This window comes from Anas acuta, chromosome 4, assembly GCF_963932015.1.
Source record: "Anas acuta chromosome 4, bAnaAcu1.1, whole genome shotgun sequence".
Classification (NCBI taxonomy): domain Eukaryota; kingdom Metazoa; phylum Chordata; class Aves; order Anseriformes; family Anatidae; genus Anas; species Anas acuta.
Genome location: NC_088982.1, coordinates 11,363,905 through 11,381,551, shown reverse-complemented (window position 1 = coordinate 11,381,551; position 17,647 = coordinate 11,363,905). Strand labels below are relative to the sequence as shown.

The window sequence follows — 17,647 nt, the reverse complement described above, 5'->3', positions numbered from 1 at the left end:
TTTGAACGTCTTCAGCTCGCATCTTACTGACTCAGTGGACACACATTGCCATTGAAGAGCCTTGTGAAAAGTGATGTAGCTACATGGGAGTTGGGACGGATTCTACTTTGCTTTGTGACAGCATGAGTGTCAGCTCCAAGCTATCTCTGCAGAATCTTCCTGACTAATGGCAAAGTAAGGGCCAGGGAAAAGCACAGCTGTGGCTGCTGTCCCTAGGTTGGGATGGGAGCCCTGAGGGTAGAAAGCTCATCTTTTGGCTAAGTATATTTAACATGGGGAATATTAGGAGAAAATCAGCCTGTATTCCCTGTGCACTTTTTCAAAGTTAAGCTGTGCTTTGATCAATTCTGACTGAATTTCCTTTTCAGGATATCCTTCTCAAAATTACTTTTTGCTTTCTTCCTTTGTCAAAGTAGAATCTACTCTCCTTTTCAATATACTTACCAATGACGTATCAATTAGTTATGGAAAGGACGTGTCAAGTTTAAGGTATTTCTAATAAGAATGGAATCCAAGTCTCCTTTAGCCCCAAATCTGCCTTGTCGTCTCAAATGTCAGAGGTAATTGTAAAAAGATGCTCTGAAGCTTGCCAGTAAATATGAGTGCACATGTATCTGTATATATTTATGTATAAACTTGGGATTATAAAGTTTTGTTTCCAATTTCATAACTATTTTGGTTCTTTTCTCCAGTTGATACTAGGATCCTATTTGTATGCATGTTTTAGTCAGAGGTATTTTAAAGAAATTTAAGGAGAAAAACATAATATCAAGTACAGAAAAAAATTGTTTTCATCTAATGTTAGTAATATGACATTATAAATGGGATTTATTTTAATTTCCCAGCTAAAATAATGTTAAAGCTGGTTAGCATGAAATCCTCTCTTGTCCTCCATCCACATAATTACGATTCTGTAGCTGGCTCTGCATAACTTGATTATATTATGTTCTCAGGGCCGTTGCTGGAGTTGATGGAGACCCTGATTTAGTTCATATGGAAATCCAGGACCCCAGTGGAGGTATGCAAATGAAAATGTTATCATTTGATTCCCTAGGGTATAGTTATTTCTCTTTGTTTTAGAGAGTACTTTTTGGATTGATTTTTAGTCAGAAGTACAAGTCAGATTCTTGCTCTGTTTATCTGTAGTCAGTAAAGCTGTCCTTTTATATAAAACTATAGTATAATTTAAAATTTACTTGTTTTCCACTCTAAAATGAATTGACATCAAGATGCTATGCTCTGTTGAAAGCTTCCATTAATAGTGCAATTTGTTCTGGCAGTTAAACATTGAACATTTTTTCCTGATTTGCGAATAAAACTGGCAATGCAGTGGTAGTGTTGGGTAAATGTCTGTTAAAGTGAATTGTTGCATATGTCAGTCCTACTGAACTAACCACTGTCTCCCAGAATTTCCTCATGTTACAGCATCTAGTATACTCTGAGACTTCAAAAGCAAAATAAATGAAAAAGCAGATCAGCAGTCAGGATGTGATGCAGTAAAGTCACCATGATTCAAAAAGTTTATATGGTTTCTTGTTGCCAATTGTACTCCTCCTGAAAGATGATTTAATTCCTTGAATCAGGTCATCTAAGCTCCTTTGTAGTCTTATAAATTAATTGTAAAGGATGCACTGTTTGACTTTCCTTGATCCCTGAAGGTTTTCCTTTTTTTTTTTTTTTTAGCTCTATATAAAAAAAAATAATCAAGAAACCTGGATGAAAAATTCCCTAAATCTTTTATAATTTATATGAGCCCTTCACAGCCCCATCAGCTGCTTTGTGTAGAGACATTGTAAGAAGTTTGTTTAGGAGCTGGATGGATTTTTATATATATATATAATTTAAAGGAAACAGCAGAAAATGAGAAAATATAATGAAATATTTACTGCCTGGCTGGGTTCTCAATTAACCACACTTAAGGTCAATACAAGCATTGCCATTGATTTTAGTGGAAACAGTATCTTTGTACTACCTGTCTGATAAAGCACTAAAATATATGTCCTATGAACTATAAATAGGTGAAAGACTTTATGAGGGCCCTTTGCTATGCTTGCTCAAATATCCTTGTGATGATGATTTGGAAATAAGCAAGAGAACTTGGAATGACTCTAGCTGCCTTTTAAACAGATCCAGATTATAAAACAAATATTTGTATTTAGCACACTGGTTTGGCCTTTTCTAATAAAAAAATCCATGAAGTATGGAATGCATTTCCTATCACTGCAAAAGTAACAAAGGACATGTGCGGGGGTGCACTGTTTGCTCTTTCACACTGTTATCTGGAGCATGGAAACCATTAGTGATCTGAACGCGGGGTCATTCATATAACTATTTTCTCACTGCACTTGGGAATGACAGCCGTAGTTTGTGTTCAAAGGCTTGTGCTGGAGGGTGAGCTTGAATCTAGGAGAAGGTTGTTGGGCTGCAGCTGGTTTAAGATATGATATTGTCTCTCCTCTCCCAGTTTCATAGGAGCAGATTGCATTAAAGATGCAGCAGTGCTCTCCTAACTACTCAGGCAGAAAAGATGTTCCTTGTCCATGGCTAACTGGACAGGAAGAGAGCAGCCATAGCCTCCACTGATACAAATCAGTGCAGGCTTTTTCAACAAGGTATTAACTCTTAGTACAGAAGTCCTGCCCCAACAAAGCAGTTCTAATACTGTGTTAACTTTTCTACAGGGCTTTGAATATAGCCTTTAGAATTCCATATGCTGTATATTTAACTGAGTCTGATTCTCATTTCACTCATCACAGTTTTATATTGGGGCTGATCTATCGATTTCAGTTATGTTGTGTAAGGCTGCCGTTTCTACAAATGAGTGATTTGGCTATGTGCATAGGTTAAGTGAGAAAAGAGGCTTCTTCTATTATCCCCACCTATGAATGTCTCATTCACCTAATCCCTAATCTCTCTGGACCAGCAAAATTTGGAGGACAGGCTACCGCCCATGAATGATCTGAACTGTAGGCACTTAATGTATTCTCAGTACATTAGAAATTGAAAAACTCTTGTATGAAGGCTTAATATAATATTACAACTAACTCAACTGGCAAAGGCAGCACTTTCCCTACACGAATAACATTTTATACTGCTTGCTTCCTTTTACCTACAAAGCCCTGTCATATGTTTCTGTCTCTCTTCCCTCAGGTTATCGCTACATCACTTGCCAGATGCAGAATTGCTCTGATAAGACAATGACAGTCCAGTTTGCTGGTAGCACTGATCGGGATTCCCTGACTGTGCAGGATGACTACATATTTCTTCAGGTAAAGCCACTTTCTAGGGAGACAACCAATTTTAAAATTCCGAAGTAAAATTTTAGACAGTACAGCAGAACTGTAATTTAGGAGCATGGAGAAACCTGTTCCAGAATATGCATGATGATTTATGAATATTTACATGGAACAACAACAACAAAAATATCATCTTTAATTTGTGCAGCTGGTTGCTTGTGTATCCAGTTGATTTTAATTCATCACTGACCTAGCTTTAATTAGACTGAAATTTTCAAATGGCTTATGTGTTTCAAAATTACTTTTTATAAATACTATTGTATGGTAGGCAGAAAACAATCCTCTGGGGTTAAAACTTTTTGTGGGTTCTTTCCATATTTGTGTAGCATGAAAAGATTTCCTAAGAGCATCTAAGGAAAGCCACTAGCAGAATAGTGGCTCAACTTCTTCGTATGGATTCTCCTGTGAAGAGGTGTTGGTGGGAAAGAAGTTACATGACTGTGCATAGGAAGCAAAAGTGTGGAATGGCCATAGCTTGGGAGCAACTTGTGATGATCCAAATTCCATTGGGATTATTTCATTCCAAAATGAAAAAACCTGCATGCACAAGCCTGAGCGGGAGCTCTGTCAGCCTTATGGCACCAACCAAGTGCAACTTAGGTCTAGCTGGAAATATTATTTAATGTGCCTGGGAGTCATCAGGATTTGAATCTGCCAGAGCTGCAAACTTCTCAAAGAAAGGTTATATCCTACTTGTTTTTCATGATTTTCCTGTGAGGTCATGTTTACTTTCCCCAGTGATTGGCTATATTTCCATTATTTTGATATGATTTGCTTGTCACAAGGTTTGTCTGATTATTGACTCCTGCAGAAAGACAGTTTTATGTGTGGATACTTCTCCACACCACTGTCTTGGTGTACATTAGATTGGCTTTTTTGCAGCTTTCCTCTCTTGTGGTTGTTTCTTCCAAAAGGATTTGTAAATTGATAGAGATGAAAGAAGCACTCCTCTTAGTCAACACAGCAGTTGCAAGGACCCACACAGAAACAGCAAATTGGATTTGGAAAAAAAAAAATTTGAATTTGAGTGGGCATTTTTCAGCTTAGGTCTAGAACTTGTGGCACCCATTTTATTCAAAGCTATTACTATTTGTGGCTCCCACAAGGTGCGCTTTAAAATCCGTTTCCCAGTTTGTAGATGGTGAAAAGTGCATCTCACCACATACAGTTCCGGGCTGCTGCACTCAACAAAACACAGACTGCTTCCTCTTCAAACATATGTGTATTGCCAGACATCTTGTATAATCGCACCTGGAGCTGTTGTTGTTCTGTCTTATAGCAGGCATGGACAAACAGGAAATGGAATTCCAACTTGGAAATGTACACATGAATTTAACAGACAATTGCTTTTGCAAAACTATGCCATTGGTAACATAGTCTCTGTAGATTTGAGACATATTAATGCCTAGAAGAGAGATAAACATAAAAGGGTAGTATTCTCTAGTTCCCACATAAAGGGGAAACATCTCTAGTCTTTTCCTTTCAGACTTATTACAGTAAATCACAGCATGTACAATAAATCTCTCTTGTTGCTTAACTGTTTAACAGCTAGCCAGGTCTGTATTACTGAGGGATAGAAGGTATTGCTGGTGGGATTCTTTAGTCGTATGTAAAGTGCAGCCACCTTTGGGATGTGGTGCAGGACACTGCTTTTGTCTTTTCCAGTGAAGCCACACAGCAGCTGTGCATCTGAGAAAGATCACACTTCTGAAACAAAATGAAAATTCATTTTTTAGCTAGGCTGAAGTATTGCTATGAAAGTTATAATCAGACCAGGGACTGCTCTTGATATCATAGCAATATCTGCCAAAAAGATGTCTCAGAGTCATCTGTGCAAAAATGAGTTTGAGACAGTCGTACGGCCCCTGGCATCGCTCACCCATCCTAACCTGGTGCCTATGAATCAGAGCATTGCAGTCTGCAGGGCTAATCCTGTCCGCACTCACAGACTTTTACCAATTTAGAGGTAATTCTCATCCTAATTTCTTTAGTATGTCTATATCCATGAAGATCAGCAGCTTTCCAATGCTCATTGCTTTCCTTCAGTTTGCACCGTCAGCCAGATGGTTTCAGAGGTGATTTTAGCAGGATTAAAGTTTTCACACTGTTTGAAGCACAGACCAGCCTTTAATGTCAGTGGGGCTTGACACAACTAGCTGCTTCAACTTTGATTCTCCGCTGCCTTGCATCATCTCTAGTCATTTAAAATGAGTGACATAAAGTAAATGCATAATGAACATGAAGGCTATTGTAAGATGGGTAAGACTGATATTTAACACTAATTAAATAAATGGTGAACTTTTTGCTTTAATCCATCATTTAACAAATCACATTCCTAAAGGGCATCACATTCTTTCTACCACAAAAAATGAGACTGGTTTAAAGAAAGCGTGAAAGTGATTTCAGTGTTAAATACTTTGATAATTTTAAAATATTCAGGCAGGTGGACCTGCTGACATGCATCAACTTCATTTTTTACCAAGAAAAGTCAAGTTTATTTGCTCCAGGATAGGCTGTTCTCCAAATCAGGTTCCTTTTATAAACACGTAATGTTTTAAGTATGTCATGGCCTACAGCCAAATATGCTGTTTGTTGTGGCAAACACCATTTGATTTAAATATTAGCAATTAACTGCAAAACCTGGATTTTTTTACTCTTTTTAGTATTATGAAATCAACAATGAATCTTCATTTGAGATGTATCTTCCCTGAATGAGGTTATTTTTTAAGCCTTTCTTTCATAAATTACATTGAATTTCTACCTTTCATTTAGCCATCAGCTTACTCCATTTGCTTTCTTCTTTTGCTCTGCTATGACTTATATAGGAGGGTGAAGTAGAAAAACTGAATGAAGACGTGCTCACGTTAACCTCTAAAACTGGCATCTCCTCCTCTATCTTTCCGTCTCAGTAAAATTTCATTTGACTGCTTGAACTAGACAGGATCCATATTTGTAGAGGAAGTGAAAAACCACAATAGGAATGTTTTTCCCCATGACAATGGCAATGACTTTGTCAGATGAGGTTTTGGCATTACATTTCTGACTAGAGAAAAAAAAAAAAGCTGATGAATATTTTCAAGTGTTTATTTATTTAGAATCTTTATTTGGGCCCTTTGGAACAAATTTTGCATTGATTTTTGGGGAATTACATAAAAGTCTTAAAATTGCCACTGTGTTGGGCAAAAGGGGAAATGGGTGCTAATGAATAATAGTTATACACAGGTGTTCCTTTCAATGTGCATGTGTTTGCTTGCTTTGGTGGAAATCTTCATAAAACCCCAGGTATATTACATAAAACCTAATCTGTCTTCAGTTCCATGCATGAAAGCAGTTGAAATATGTTTTACCTCTCTATACAAGTGTAGAATTGTGTCTTCAGGACATGTAACTGGTTTTCAAACTGACTGACCAATGAACTGGGAATTGTATCATCTTCCATGCTGTATGTCAGCATCTTGCACTGGAAATGTTTTATCCTGTACGGAAAATCCTAGCCACATACAGTGAACACTTGGTACAATGTTAGCATGAGTTATTCAGTCCTTTATGAACTGCCTTGAATTGGGCTGTTGGAGAACCACTTGCCCTTGAGGTATTGGTGTTCACAGCCAGTGTGCCACCTCCCCGCCTCCTGTCTAGTGGGTCCTGCTGCCAGGGATTCTACAAAAGGACAGAAATGTGGAAGGCCAATGGGAGAACAGTGTACAGAGATATCAAAAGGACTGAGGTCAGTGAGATGCTGAAGTCTCAGGTATTACTCAAGGTAGCTGAACTGGCAAAAAGAGGGAGGTAAATCTCATTGTTCTTCCTAAAGAAGGGGAGAGGGGGTTGAGTCTACCTGGAGTCTGTTTTCTCACAGCTTTTATTTATCCTATTAGGAGAATAATGTGCAAATTCATCCTATGTAATGGAAGTAATAGCTATATATTTCAATTGCAGGTTAAAAAAAAAAAAACTTCCAAAATATTCCTCTTTACATTTAATATAAACTATCAACTATCACAGGGTTCTGTTTTCCCTTTGTATAGACAACATCAGCAAATCGGACAAAGTATTACGTATCTTACCGTCGAAATGGCTTTGTACAGATGAAGTTGCCAAAATATGCATTGCCAAAAGTGAGTATACACATTTTTATTTCTACTTCTGTATTTTTCTTCTTCACTTTCACAGTAAACTAACTTTGCTTTTTTTCTTTTTAAACCTCATTAGTTTGAGATGATAATTTCTCCTTGAAATGGATTTCTAAATCCCATTTTTGATATATTCTTCCCCTACTGTCTGCATGTTTATTCTAGGAAAGTAATAGCTTATAAACCATAGAGGACAAGAACATAGGATAGCTTATACATCGTCAGTCACCACAATAGTTTCTGAGCTTTGCTTCCATGAAGCTGTGCTACATACCCTATGGCAATATAATGATATTGAGCAAGTGTTCTTTCAAGAATCAATTACAGTTTAATTCCACATGGTGTTTTCTGGTATAAGCATGAATAGTAATATAGGAGAAATTTAGCAGTGGATGGGTCTCTATTTCATTAAAGAATCCCAATATGGACTTTAATTACTTAACAGAATGGCAGAGTTTTCTGTGAGATGCCTTCAGTCTAGCATATTTTTATAGTGACAAGGTTTCTATATTTGTGCAGTAAAGCACAGACAGATATTTACATGCAGTCTGAATGATGCAATTGAAATTTTGTACAGCACACAATATGTTTCATGTTTTTATGTGTAGTTAGAAAGCATCTGCAATCCTGAACTGAAATAGTTTGCAGGTTTTAAAGACTCACTGGATAAAACCCAGCTAACCTGATCTGGCCTCACAGTTCACCTTGCTTCCATCAAGAAATTGTTCTCCCAACCTCATGATGTCTCTCTCTTTTCATGTGATTCTTTAGGATTCCTTCATTTTACATATTAGAGAACTAGAATATATCATTGTTACATGTATTGAAATGCATTGGTTAATTCACTGCCCAAGTAGTAAAGGACAAAGGAGTACACCGTATTTACTTGCTTTGTTATTTTTATAAAGCAAAGAATTTGTTAAATGCTGTTTTAGTGTTGGTTTTTTATTTTATTTTATTTTTATTTTGTTTTTTAAACTAAGTGATGGTCTGAAGACTTCTGCTTTCAAATATACAACATATTAACAAAACCCTCAAATCAAATCCTCAGATACTATTTAGACAAGGATCTGAAATTTGGCTATGTTCTCAGTAACATTATGCAGATGGCTGTTTGTTTGTTTATTTATTTTGAAAAGAAAGGGATAGCCAGGGACAGGTAAATATATCAACCATTCCACATAATTATTTCAGTGTTTTAAGGCCATCAGCCTTTATGCTTTCTTGGAGGAATTTGTGATTAGAAAAACAACAGAAGAATATCCAGATGTAAATGTTAAAATGTTCCGAATGTGGACATCCTGAGAGATTACAGCCCATAAGCAACTCCTGCTGGGGCAGGGATCCCCAGATGACTGCAGCTTATGGGTGAATGGGTGACCTACACCAGGACAGAAGAAACAAAGAGGGAAGGAGCAAGGGAGGAAAGTAAGGAATGAGCAAGGAAAGAAAAGAGAAAAAAAAAAAAAAAAAAAGGCCGATGAGTCCAACAACCCAATAACTCTCTGAAGTACCTGGGTGGGACTGAATTAACACAAAGTGGAAACAAGGAAGTTGAGGCTATGAAGAGGGTAGAAGAGGTGTTTGAATGAGCTCAGCTTGGATATGGGAGAAGAATGGTGTTTACATCAGTGTTTAAATGTTTTTGTTGGTTTGTCTTTGTTTTTCTCTATACCCAAATCGGTAATTAATAACATGTTAATTGTCAATAAATTAAAACAAGTAAAATTCTTTTAGTCTTGAATGTTTTGCCAGAATTCCTGAAGAAGCGTCAGCACATTAGTGCAAGTGTTGACGATTCTAATTTATGTTGCAAAAGTTATTTGTTTGGCAATGGAACAGGTTGCCCAGAGAAGCTGTGGATGCCTGGAGGTGCTCAAGGTCAGGCTGGTTGGAGCTTTGAGCAACCTTGTCTAGTGCAAGGTGTCCCTGCCCATGGCAGGGCATTGGAACTGGGTGATCTTTCAAGTCCCTTCTAACCCAAGCAATGCTGTGATTCTATGAAATGGAAGGGTAGAAATCTTGTATGGAAGAGCATTTCTTCCCGTGCTTCTGCATGGCCTGTTCAGGAATCATAGAATGGCTTGTGTTAAAAGGGATCTTAAAGTTCATCTAGTCCCAACCCCCAAATCTGTACCTTTCCACTGCAGTTTCATTCTGATTCCCAGTAATCTGCTGCAGCACATCTTGTGCTTCCTGTAACTGCCATCACAAAGGAGATGGACATCTAACTTAAGTCTGTGAGAGTTGCACCGTGTGCTATGATTACAGACAGAAGTTCATATTCTATGTGGATGAGTACTTCAGGCATTCATAAAGTTAATTATTTATAATAAGCAGGATGCAGACTTTACCTCCTTCAAGATATGTCTCTGATTTAAATATCAATATTTGTCATACACTATATTAGCAAAGGATGTGTTATTTTGGTTCAGATCTAGCTGTCAAGTACATCTTAATAAATGGGGGGAGGTTGTCATAATCCAAGAACTAAATGAATTGTTTAGTTCTTGTAGTCATCCATGCTTGCAGTAGATGAGCTTGCATCATTGTGAAGAACAGCAGCAAATGTTATTGGAGGGTTAGAAACAAACCACACAGTGCGGGACCTAGATCACAGTCCCATGGAGCTTTCTTTGGCAGCAAACCCAGTTTAAGAAGTTCCCTTCAGTCATTCATTGCTATCACTCTTCTGCCCACTGTGATCTCTGTAGTGTTTGTGGGGCCACCCTACAAACAAGATCAGTGCAGTGAAAAACAGCCTTAAGAAAAGTATAATTTGTTTTTCAAATAGGAAGGTCAAGAGGCAATTTGATTATAGTGAAGTCTCCTTATGGGGAGAAAATACTTAAGAGTCTTAAAGTGCTTTTGTAGAGAGAGAAACCCATAGACGGGAACTGAAGACAGTCTCATTCAAATTAGAAACTCAGCTGAACTTCTTAATAGCATTGGTGATTAATTATTTGAAAAGGTGCCAAGGAAAGTGACAGATTTAGGTTTTGAAGTCTTCAAATAATAATTGAGTGCTTTTCTGGGGGATTTGCTCTAACCATACATAAGTTATTTGCTCTGCCTGTGTCTTGTTAGTTGTGCAGAAATAACAGTTGGAAGTTCTCTGGTTGGAAAGACAGTAAAGAGAGAAAACTAAGGGATCTAATAATCATTTTTAGCCTTAAAATCCAAGTGCAAAGGATACTTAGTTTACTAGGCATATGATCTTACTGAGTACATTTCTGACATATTCAGTGTCAGTCATAACTCACTGGTCTTTCTGTTGTCTGAAATAGTGCTACATCCTGAATTCTTTAATTCTTGCAAAATGTGTGTTTGTTTTTTGTTTTTTGTTTTTTGTTTTTTTTTTTTTAACTTCTAAGCAGATTAACTCCAGGCTTGGCTGAATAAATAAATTAGAAGCTAATGGTTTCATTTTGGATACAGTCAATAGCTAGCTAGGAATAGGATGACTGCATCATTTGGAAAAAGGGGTTTTTGTGTTGTTCCTAGATGAGACAGTGCCCAATGAGTGGAATGAAATAAACTGTATCCTTTTAGCATTTTGATGATGCCTCCAAGAGAAGTTGCTTTGGTGTCTGCACACAGCAGAGCTGAAAATTTCACAAAGAAGGCCTGGAACCCAGACATCCGTTAGAACAGCAGTAGATGTGAGTGATGTTAATGCCTTCTGTAAAAGATCCATTTTCTAAAAATGATTTGCTATATTTACATTATAGCAGATATTTTAGATACTACACAATTTAAGAACACAGCTCTGAAATTTTTCATCCCACTGAATTTCAGTGGGAACCATCAGACTGCAGTAGAAATGTATGTTTCAGTAATTTGAATGGAAGGAAAAGATAAATATTAGTAAATTACCAGTGAAATTTTGCAAACAAGCAGAAGCAAAGACACTGACACATCAACAGTACATCTAGAACATGGCAGTGAAGCTGCTACTTTTATGGTGGTAGGAGATAAAGAAAATGAAATATTTTTACAAAGAAAATTTTAAAAGTTTGATTAAAAGCAATAGCTTTTCAAAGAACTGAGTTTCAGGGTTTTTCAATATTGGATTCTGCCTAACTTGGAGATAGAGAAGAGCTAAAATAGGCTCTATCTCCTTTTTATTGAAAGAATTGAATGAGGCTTCAAAAAATCCAGATGGAGCAGTGGTTGTGTACAGGGAAGGAAAAACTGTCAGAAGATACTGCAAGAATCTGTCTGACAACATCAGGAGAGCCCCAGGCTCTAGCCTGAGGGAATAGCGCTGGGCTCTTCAGATATTCCTTTTTTGCAGCACAGATGCATTTCACAGTGATTTTAAATGTGGAGATAGAATGAACACTTTCAAATTGAGTAATTAAAAATGTTGTTGATGCCTTGTGTTTTCATTTTGATATGTAGATGTTGTAAATCTGTAAAAAAAAAAAAAAATAAATAAATAAATAATAATATATATATATATATAATTTTTTATTTGCATTTGTGTTTGTCTTTGTCAAAATATAGCCTCAAAGTAAAAATACAGAAAAGGATTAAAAGGACATATCTCAAGGCCTCCTTACTCGTGAGTCGAAGGCTGATAAAAGCAGCTTCCAGCCAAGCTTTGCAAGTTCTGAGCTTCATTTTATTTGTTTTTTCTTCTAGGCTCCAGCTCCACAGTGCACTTCAGATTGACTTTTTGTAACACATCATAGCTACATGTATGTACAGAACAGAGCTGTTGGGAGCCACCTAATGAACAGAATTCAGATTATATTTCTTTAAGCTCTTTGCTGTTGAGAGATTTTCTGTAACATGTTTGATGTTGACATATGTCAAATCACACATCTGTCGCCTGTGCTTGGCAGGAGTCATGCTGCCAGACAGAATGGTCACAGGTTGGTGAGGTCAGCGTCAAAGGCTGCCTCTATGCTCCCCGTAACAGGACAGGAAATTTGGAGCTATCGATTTAAAACTGCATTGGCTTTAAACTATATTCTGTTTTACCAAGATTTCTTGTTCTCTGCTGCTAAAGCTAGATCAGAAGTGAGTAATTCATAGGAAGCAAATATCAAAATCAAGCCAAGAGTGGCAGAATTGCATTTGTGTTGTTAGATGGCTGCCTATCCATGCAAACATGTTCCAGGGGACCCAGATCTGCTAGACATATGCAGCAATCCCTGTTGGGTTGCTTTCAGCCCAAAGCAGGGTTTCAGCAGCTACCACTGGTAGAGCAGTTCTGCTAAGGGGCACCGGGTGTATCCCCATCTGTCATCACCCTTGTATTGCACAAAAAGTTCCTGCAGCAATGATTGCCCTTGCCTGGAAGAACATGAATTTGAAGAGAATTGTGTTGGTTTCTGGTCCTTATTTGGGATGTTAAGTTATTCCCTAATGTGATTAACAGTAAAACGGGGAACTATTTCATTCTTCAGTTTAAGTGAAAAATGTCGTAAAAAATCTTGACCAAACCAAGAAATTTGCTGCAAGTCATGTTAGTTTTACTGTTGCAGTTTGGAAGAATTTAATTATTCTGAGTTCCTTTGCTAGCTCTGGTAAATAAACTCCATTGATAATGATCTCCTTTTATCAACTGATACAAGGCATTCATTGATTCTGCATTTGTTCATGCCAGCTACAAAAACTCAATAATGGAGCAACTATATTGTCTGTTGTATCCTACTGCAATTCAGAAAGTAAAATATTTAGTTCTGAAAAGATATGATGTGGAAAAAGCTTATTTCATTTATCTTGATCTCTGTATGTCTTTTCTATCTTATGAAATAAGCACTAAAATGAAATTTTTTAGGTAACCAAGATAAAAGAGAGTACACGGAACAAATAAAAATAAAAGAAGAAAAAAAATCCCATTACCTTAGACATAAGTGAATGTCTTTAATGTATTCATGGTAGTATGAATTTCCTATACCTGCTTTTTACCAACTCCATATTTTCTTTTTATTTGATTAACACCTAGTGTTAGAAATACAGATAGTGGTGATATTTGAAGTAGTAAAGTTACCTCCTTTCTTGGGAGGTGTCATGGCACCAGCAAGTGAACCTGTGCTGTAGCAGCCGTCACTCTGAATGGCTCCCAAGTCACACAAATCCTTTTAAGATGGATTCAAGGAACTCTTCCTTTCTTCACAGCATAGGTTGTTATTGATTTCTCTCCTTGCACCATTTTACTCAGCCAGGCAAGGAAGATTAGGGAGATTATCTCTGGGATATGTGCCATCCAGTTACCTCGATTGTACTTAAGAGATTACAGGGGTATAAATGTGGTGCATCTGGAGGTCAAGGCTAAGACTACAGAGTTTTGAGTGCTTACATCTGTTACACTTGTGATAAATTTACTCCTTATGATTCTCTGTTTAATTTTTCACTTGGTCAGGTTAACGTGTACCCCAACCTAAGCATTAACCATTTGCAGGGCAAGGGGTGGAATTTTGACATTGGATTAAGAATTATAAATTTTGAAAGATGAGTGTTTTGAGTTTATTTTTGAACCTTCCTTGGTGACTAAAGTGCCACAGCCCTGTCTATGTAGCACAGTACAGCCTATTCTGAATCTTGCCTGCAGTGTTTCCATTTGATGACATTTCCTATGTCATCAGCACATTTTACACAAAGGAGCACTGGCTTGCTCTATGATCCTTGTCATCTTTTATATCCTTCCGTCTTCAGGGTGTAATCCTATTTATTTGTGTCACAGGTTTTCTTAGCACAGTAGTAAGTGCAGGTTTTCTTAGCAGTTAGTAACATAGTAAACTATATTGAGTGTTTATTGAATATAAAATTCTAGAAGGTATTAGTAGTTTTAAAGGCAGTTGAGTTACTAAATGTAGATGGTATGGGGATGTATACAGTGAAAACAAAGCATTTCTCTTCCCTCACTCCTCTAAACTTCTTGCATTCCTCCTGCCCTCACCTCCAGAAACCCCTGACTCTTAGCTGCTACTGCTTTTGGATAAAACAAAAAAACAGACATTGTCTTTTATAACCATGTTCCTATTTGTATGTGCAACATTCCAAGTAATCTCAATAAGGTGTGTTTTTATTTTTCCCCATTTTCACACAAGAGTCAATTTACCTGTGTTCCTTGGGGTGGCTGTTTATATTACTTGAAGGATGTTTTATGTCTACTTTCCGTACATCCATACATTCTACATCCATAGAGAAACAACTATGTGGACCCAATAGTAGTGGATTTTGTATAGTATAGTAGTTGAGTAGTGGATTTTGGAGCGCTTTGTAGGCTTCTTTGGTTGCACTGTAAACCTATCCCTGGCCCTGGCCACCGTTTTGGACCTATGAGTAGTTCCACAGATTTTTAGAGATGAAGATACATCTGTGGAACTACATTATCCAGTAAAGGGAGGAGGATGAAGGGAACATTATGTCAATGGAATTCGCAGAACATACTGTACAAGAAGCACCTTAGCAAACAGAACCAAGAAGTCTCATGGTCTTTGGAATAGTACAACTAGCAGTATTGTGAGTATTCTCAGAGCAGCACAGGAGCTTACAACCTAAAAAGATGAGATAAAGCAGGAAGAAAGTTGGCTGGCTGGCTGGCCTTAGGAATTTTGTATTTGGGAAGGACAATTTATTTCTCATACAGATTACTATTGCTGAGCTTTGCAAAAGTATAAGAAGAGAAGGAGAGAAGTGAGAATGCTGAAAGCATGGGTGTTTGGGTCAGCAAGACATGGAAGATCAGAAGAGATGACAAACTGGACTGAGCAAAAGCGAAGTGGTAGGTAGTAAGGGAGAAAGGATGTCCATGGAATAATGGACATGCCATAGAAGTGCTATAGCAACATGGTGCTATGACAAACCTGGAGAAAGATTCTGCCTGGGAACACCTTAAAGAGCACAGACTCTCTCATTTGAGCATGGAAATGAAAGGAAAGCCCAAGACCTCAAATATTTAACGTGTGTGTATATATATATATATTTACATATATATATATATATATAAAACCAAACCAAAACAAACAAAAAAAAAAAAAAAAAACACACACACTTGGAGATAAACAAAAAGAAACGTTCGAAATCCTGAAGTGCTGTAACATTAGTAAAGGTCTTCATACGTTTTATAAATGAATTTGAATAAATCACGTGTGAATAGCACAATTACAGGAAAATTACATGATCAGCAGGACTTTGAATAGCCTGCAGAATCTGGAGAGAGAAACACAATGTCCAGAAAGAAGGCAATTGCAACAGTCCAAGCATGAAATCATCACAAAATGAATGCTTTCCTTATAGGATCTGCTGAGATTACAGCCTAAGGCAGTATCTGTGGCCATGAATTAGGTAGAGCAATAAAACTTGCATTCCCTGAATCAAGATATTACCTCTTTTTCAGATGTCTTTACTAGTTAACTCTTTAGTGGCAGTAACTTATGTCTAGCAATATTTGCTGACATCCCACTGTCATGTGCTTGTCCTCTGTGAGCAGTGGGTAGTTGGGCTGATGGGTTGGACTTGGCACTCCAAAGTCCTGTTGTATTTCTTAATCATTTTTTTCTTTTTTAAATTCAGTTTTACAGCAATAGGAATAGTAAAAGAGAGACATAGTATAGATTTTTTTCTGGCTACATTTTAAACATCCCATGTCATTTTAAAGGATATTTAAGAATCAGACAGACATCTAGAACTTGCAGATCTCCTTACTTAGTCAATTAATTTTCCCAGGGGGGATTATGTCATAACTGTGGGCAGAAAGTGCTGTGCAGGATTAGTGCAAGGTAGTAAAACTGAAGGACTGTTTTGCTTTCTGGGGAAAAAGAAATCACTGTGAAAAGAAATAGCAGCGAAACTGGAAATTTCCAGTAGAAATTTCTACCTCCCAGTACAACTAGAAATCAAAAAGTGTAAATGCTAAGTGAAAGGAGCAAATTTCAAGGAAGTGGAAAGGTGATTTCACTTCCTAAAACCAGGATCTTATAAGTTCTTGCCTAAGAAAAAAATACCATCAAACAGGCTAGGTGTATGGGCCTCTTTCTTGATAACAGTCACAGCCAAGAGAGAAGTAAATTCCATTTGTTGCAGTAAAATAGTCCAGTCTAACCATGCTTTCACCCAATCTTTCCAGTCTTTCCAAAATTAATCTTTTCATTCAGCACCACACATTTTGGCTTTTTGTGTCTTGCTTCCACTGGCTCTGCAGCTCCTACAACAGCCTGAGTGATGAGAACTATAAATGAGCCTGTCTGGTCTGCTATCCCCTCTGCCAGCAAGTGCCACCCGTGCAACTACTGCCACCCCATGTGTACCTCCATGTGTACCTGGGGCAAGGAAGAGGCCTGTTCTGCATTTGCTTATGGGGATGTATAGATGCGTTACTTTAATTACAAAATAATGTAAATGATAATTTTGCTGCAAGCCCTGGCATCACAGAAGAGTAAGGGTTTTTTTAGAGGTTTACATGTAGAAAAAAGAAGAAACATACTGTATTTCTCGCTCTTTTGTTTGACTCTGTTTCACTTCTGTCTACTTTCCGGGTAATCAGTGCAACTTTTCTCACACTGTAAAAGAAAAGGTGACTTCAATATTAGATGTGGTTTAAGACAGGAGATGCAGCACTGTGTACACATAAGAAGCTTTTTAAAGAACCCGTTGGGATCAGTTGAAGTGTTTTGCTGGCATTCTTGCATCAGAACAGTTACTATTTAGTAACTTTCACATGGAAAGAATCAAAAGTTCTGCCAAACTCCCTGATTCTGAGTAATTTCTGAGTATAAGATAAAAAGAGATCCACTAATGGAATGTTAAACAAAAATCTACCTTAGTACTAAGTTAAACATGAAAGACTTTGAAAACAGCTCTGGGAGCTGTCATTGATAGAAAACTGCAGTTAGGTTCCTTTGTGTTGAGATGTCAGATATGTTTTAAAAAAAAAAAGAAAAGAAAAGAAAAGAAAAAGAAAAAAAATTAACTACATGGTTAGTTAGTAAGTAACCATCTTTTGTTCATGTTAAAATCTTTCCAATGTGCTCTTTTGTTTCGATTAATGCCTTTTTTCAATCTAAGTTTCTCAATCACATCGTGCATCTTGCCTGATGTGTGACTGCCATGGTCTGCCAAGTATTCAGCGTTGCACATGCTCACATTTTCTGTAGTGTAAACTTGATTCTTACAGACTTAGTTTTATTTCTCTGTAAGAAAGAGTTCTGTGAAGTATTGCTATTTTTTTTTAAAAGCTGATTTTTTTTTTCCACTCATGTT

The 17,647-nt window shown here is 37.2% G+C and overlaps 1 protein-coding gene across 14 annotated transcripts in view; it reads left to right on the top strand.

The window, feature by feature from the left end:
- SORCS2 (sortilin related VPS10 domain containing receptor 2) overlaps positions 1-17,647 on the top strand; it is a 595,072-nt gene that overhangs the window by 491,127 nt on the left and 86,298 nt on the right. For all 14 annotated transcript variants that reach the window (XM_068679841.1, XM_068679839.1, XM_068679837.1 and 11 more), the window contains exons 6-8: positions 954-1,018; positions 3,151-3,269; positions 7,325-7,414. In XM_068679841.1, the coding sequence (XP_068535942.1) occupies positions 954-1,018; positions 3,151-3,269; positions 7,325-7,414 (274 nt within the window). The remainder of the gene's footprint in view (positions 1-953; positions 1,019-3,150; positions 3,270-7,324; positions 7,415-17,647) is intronic.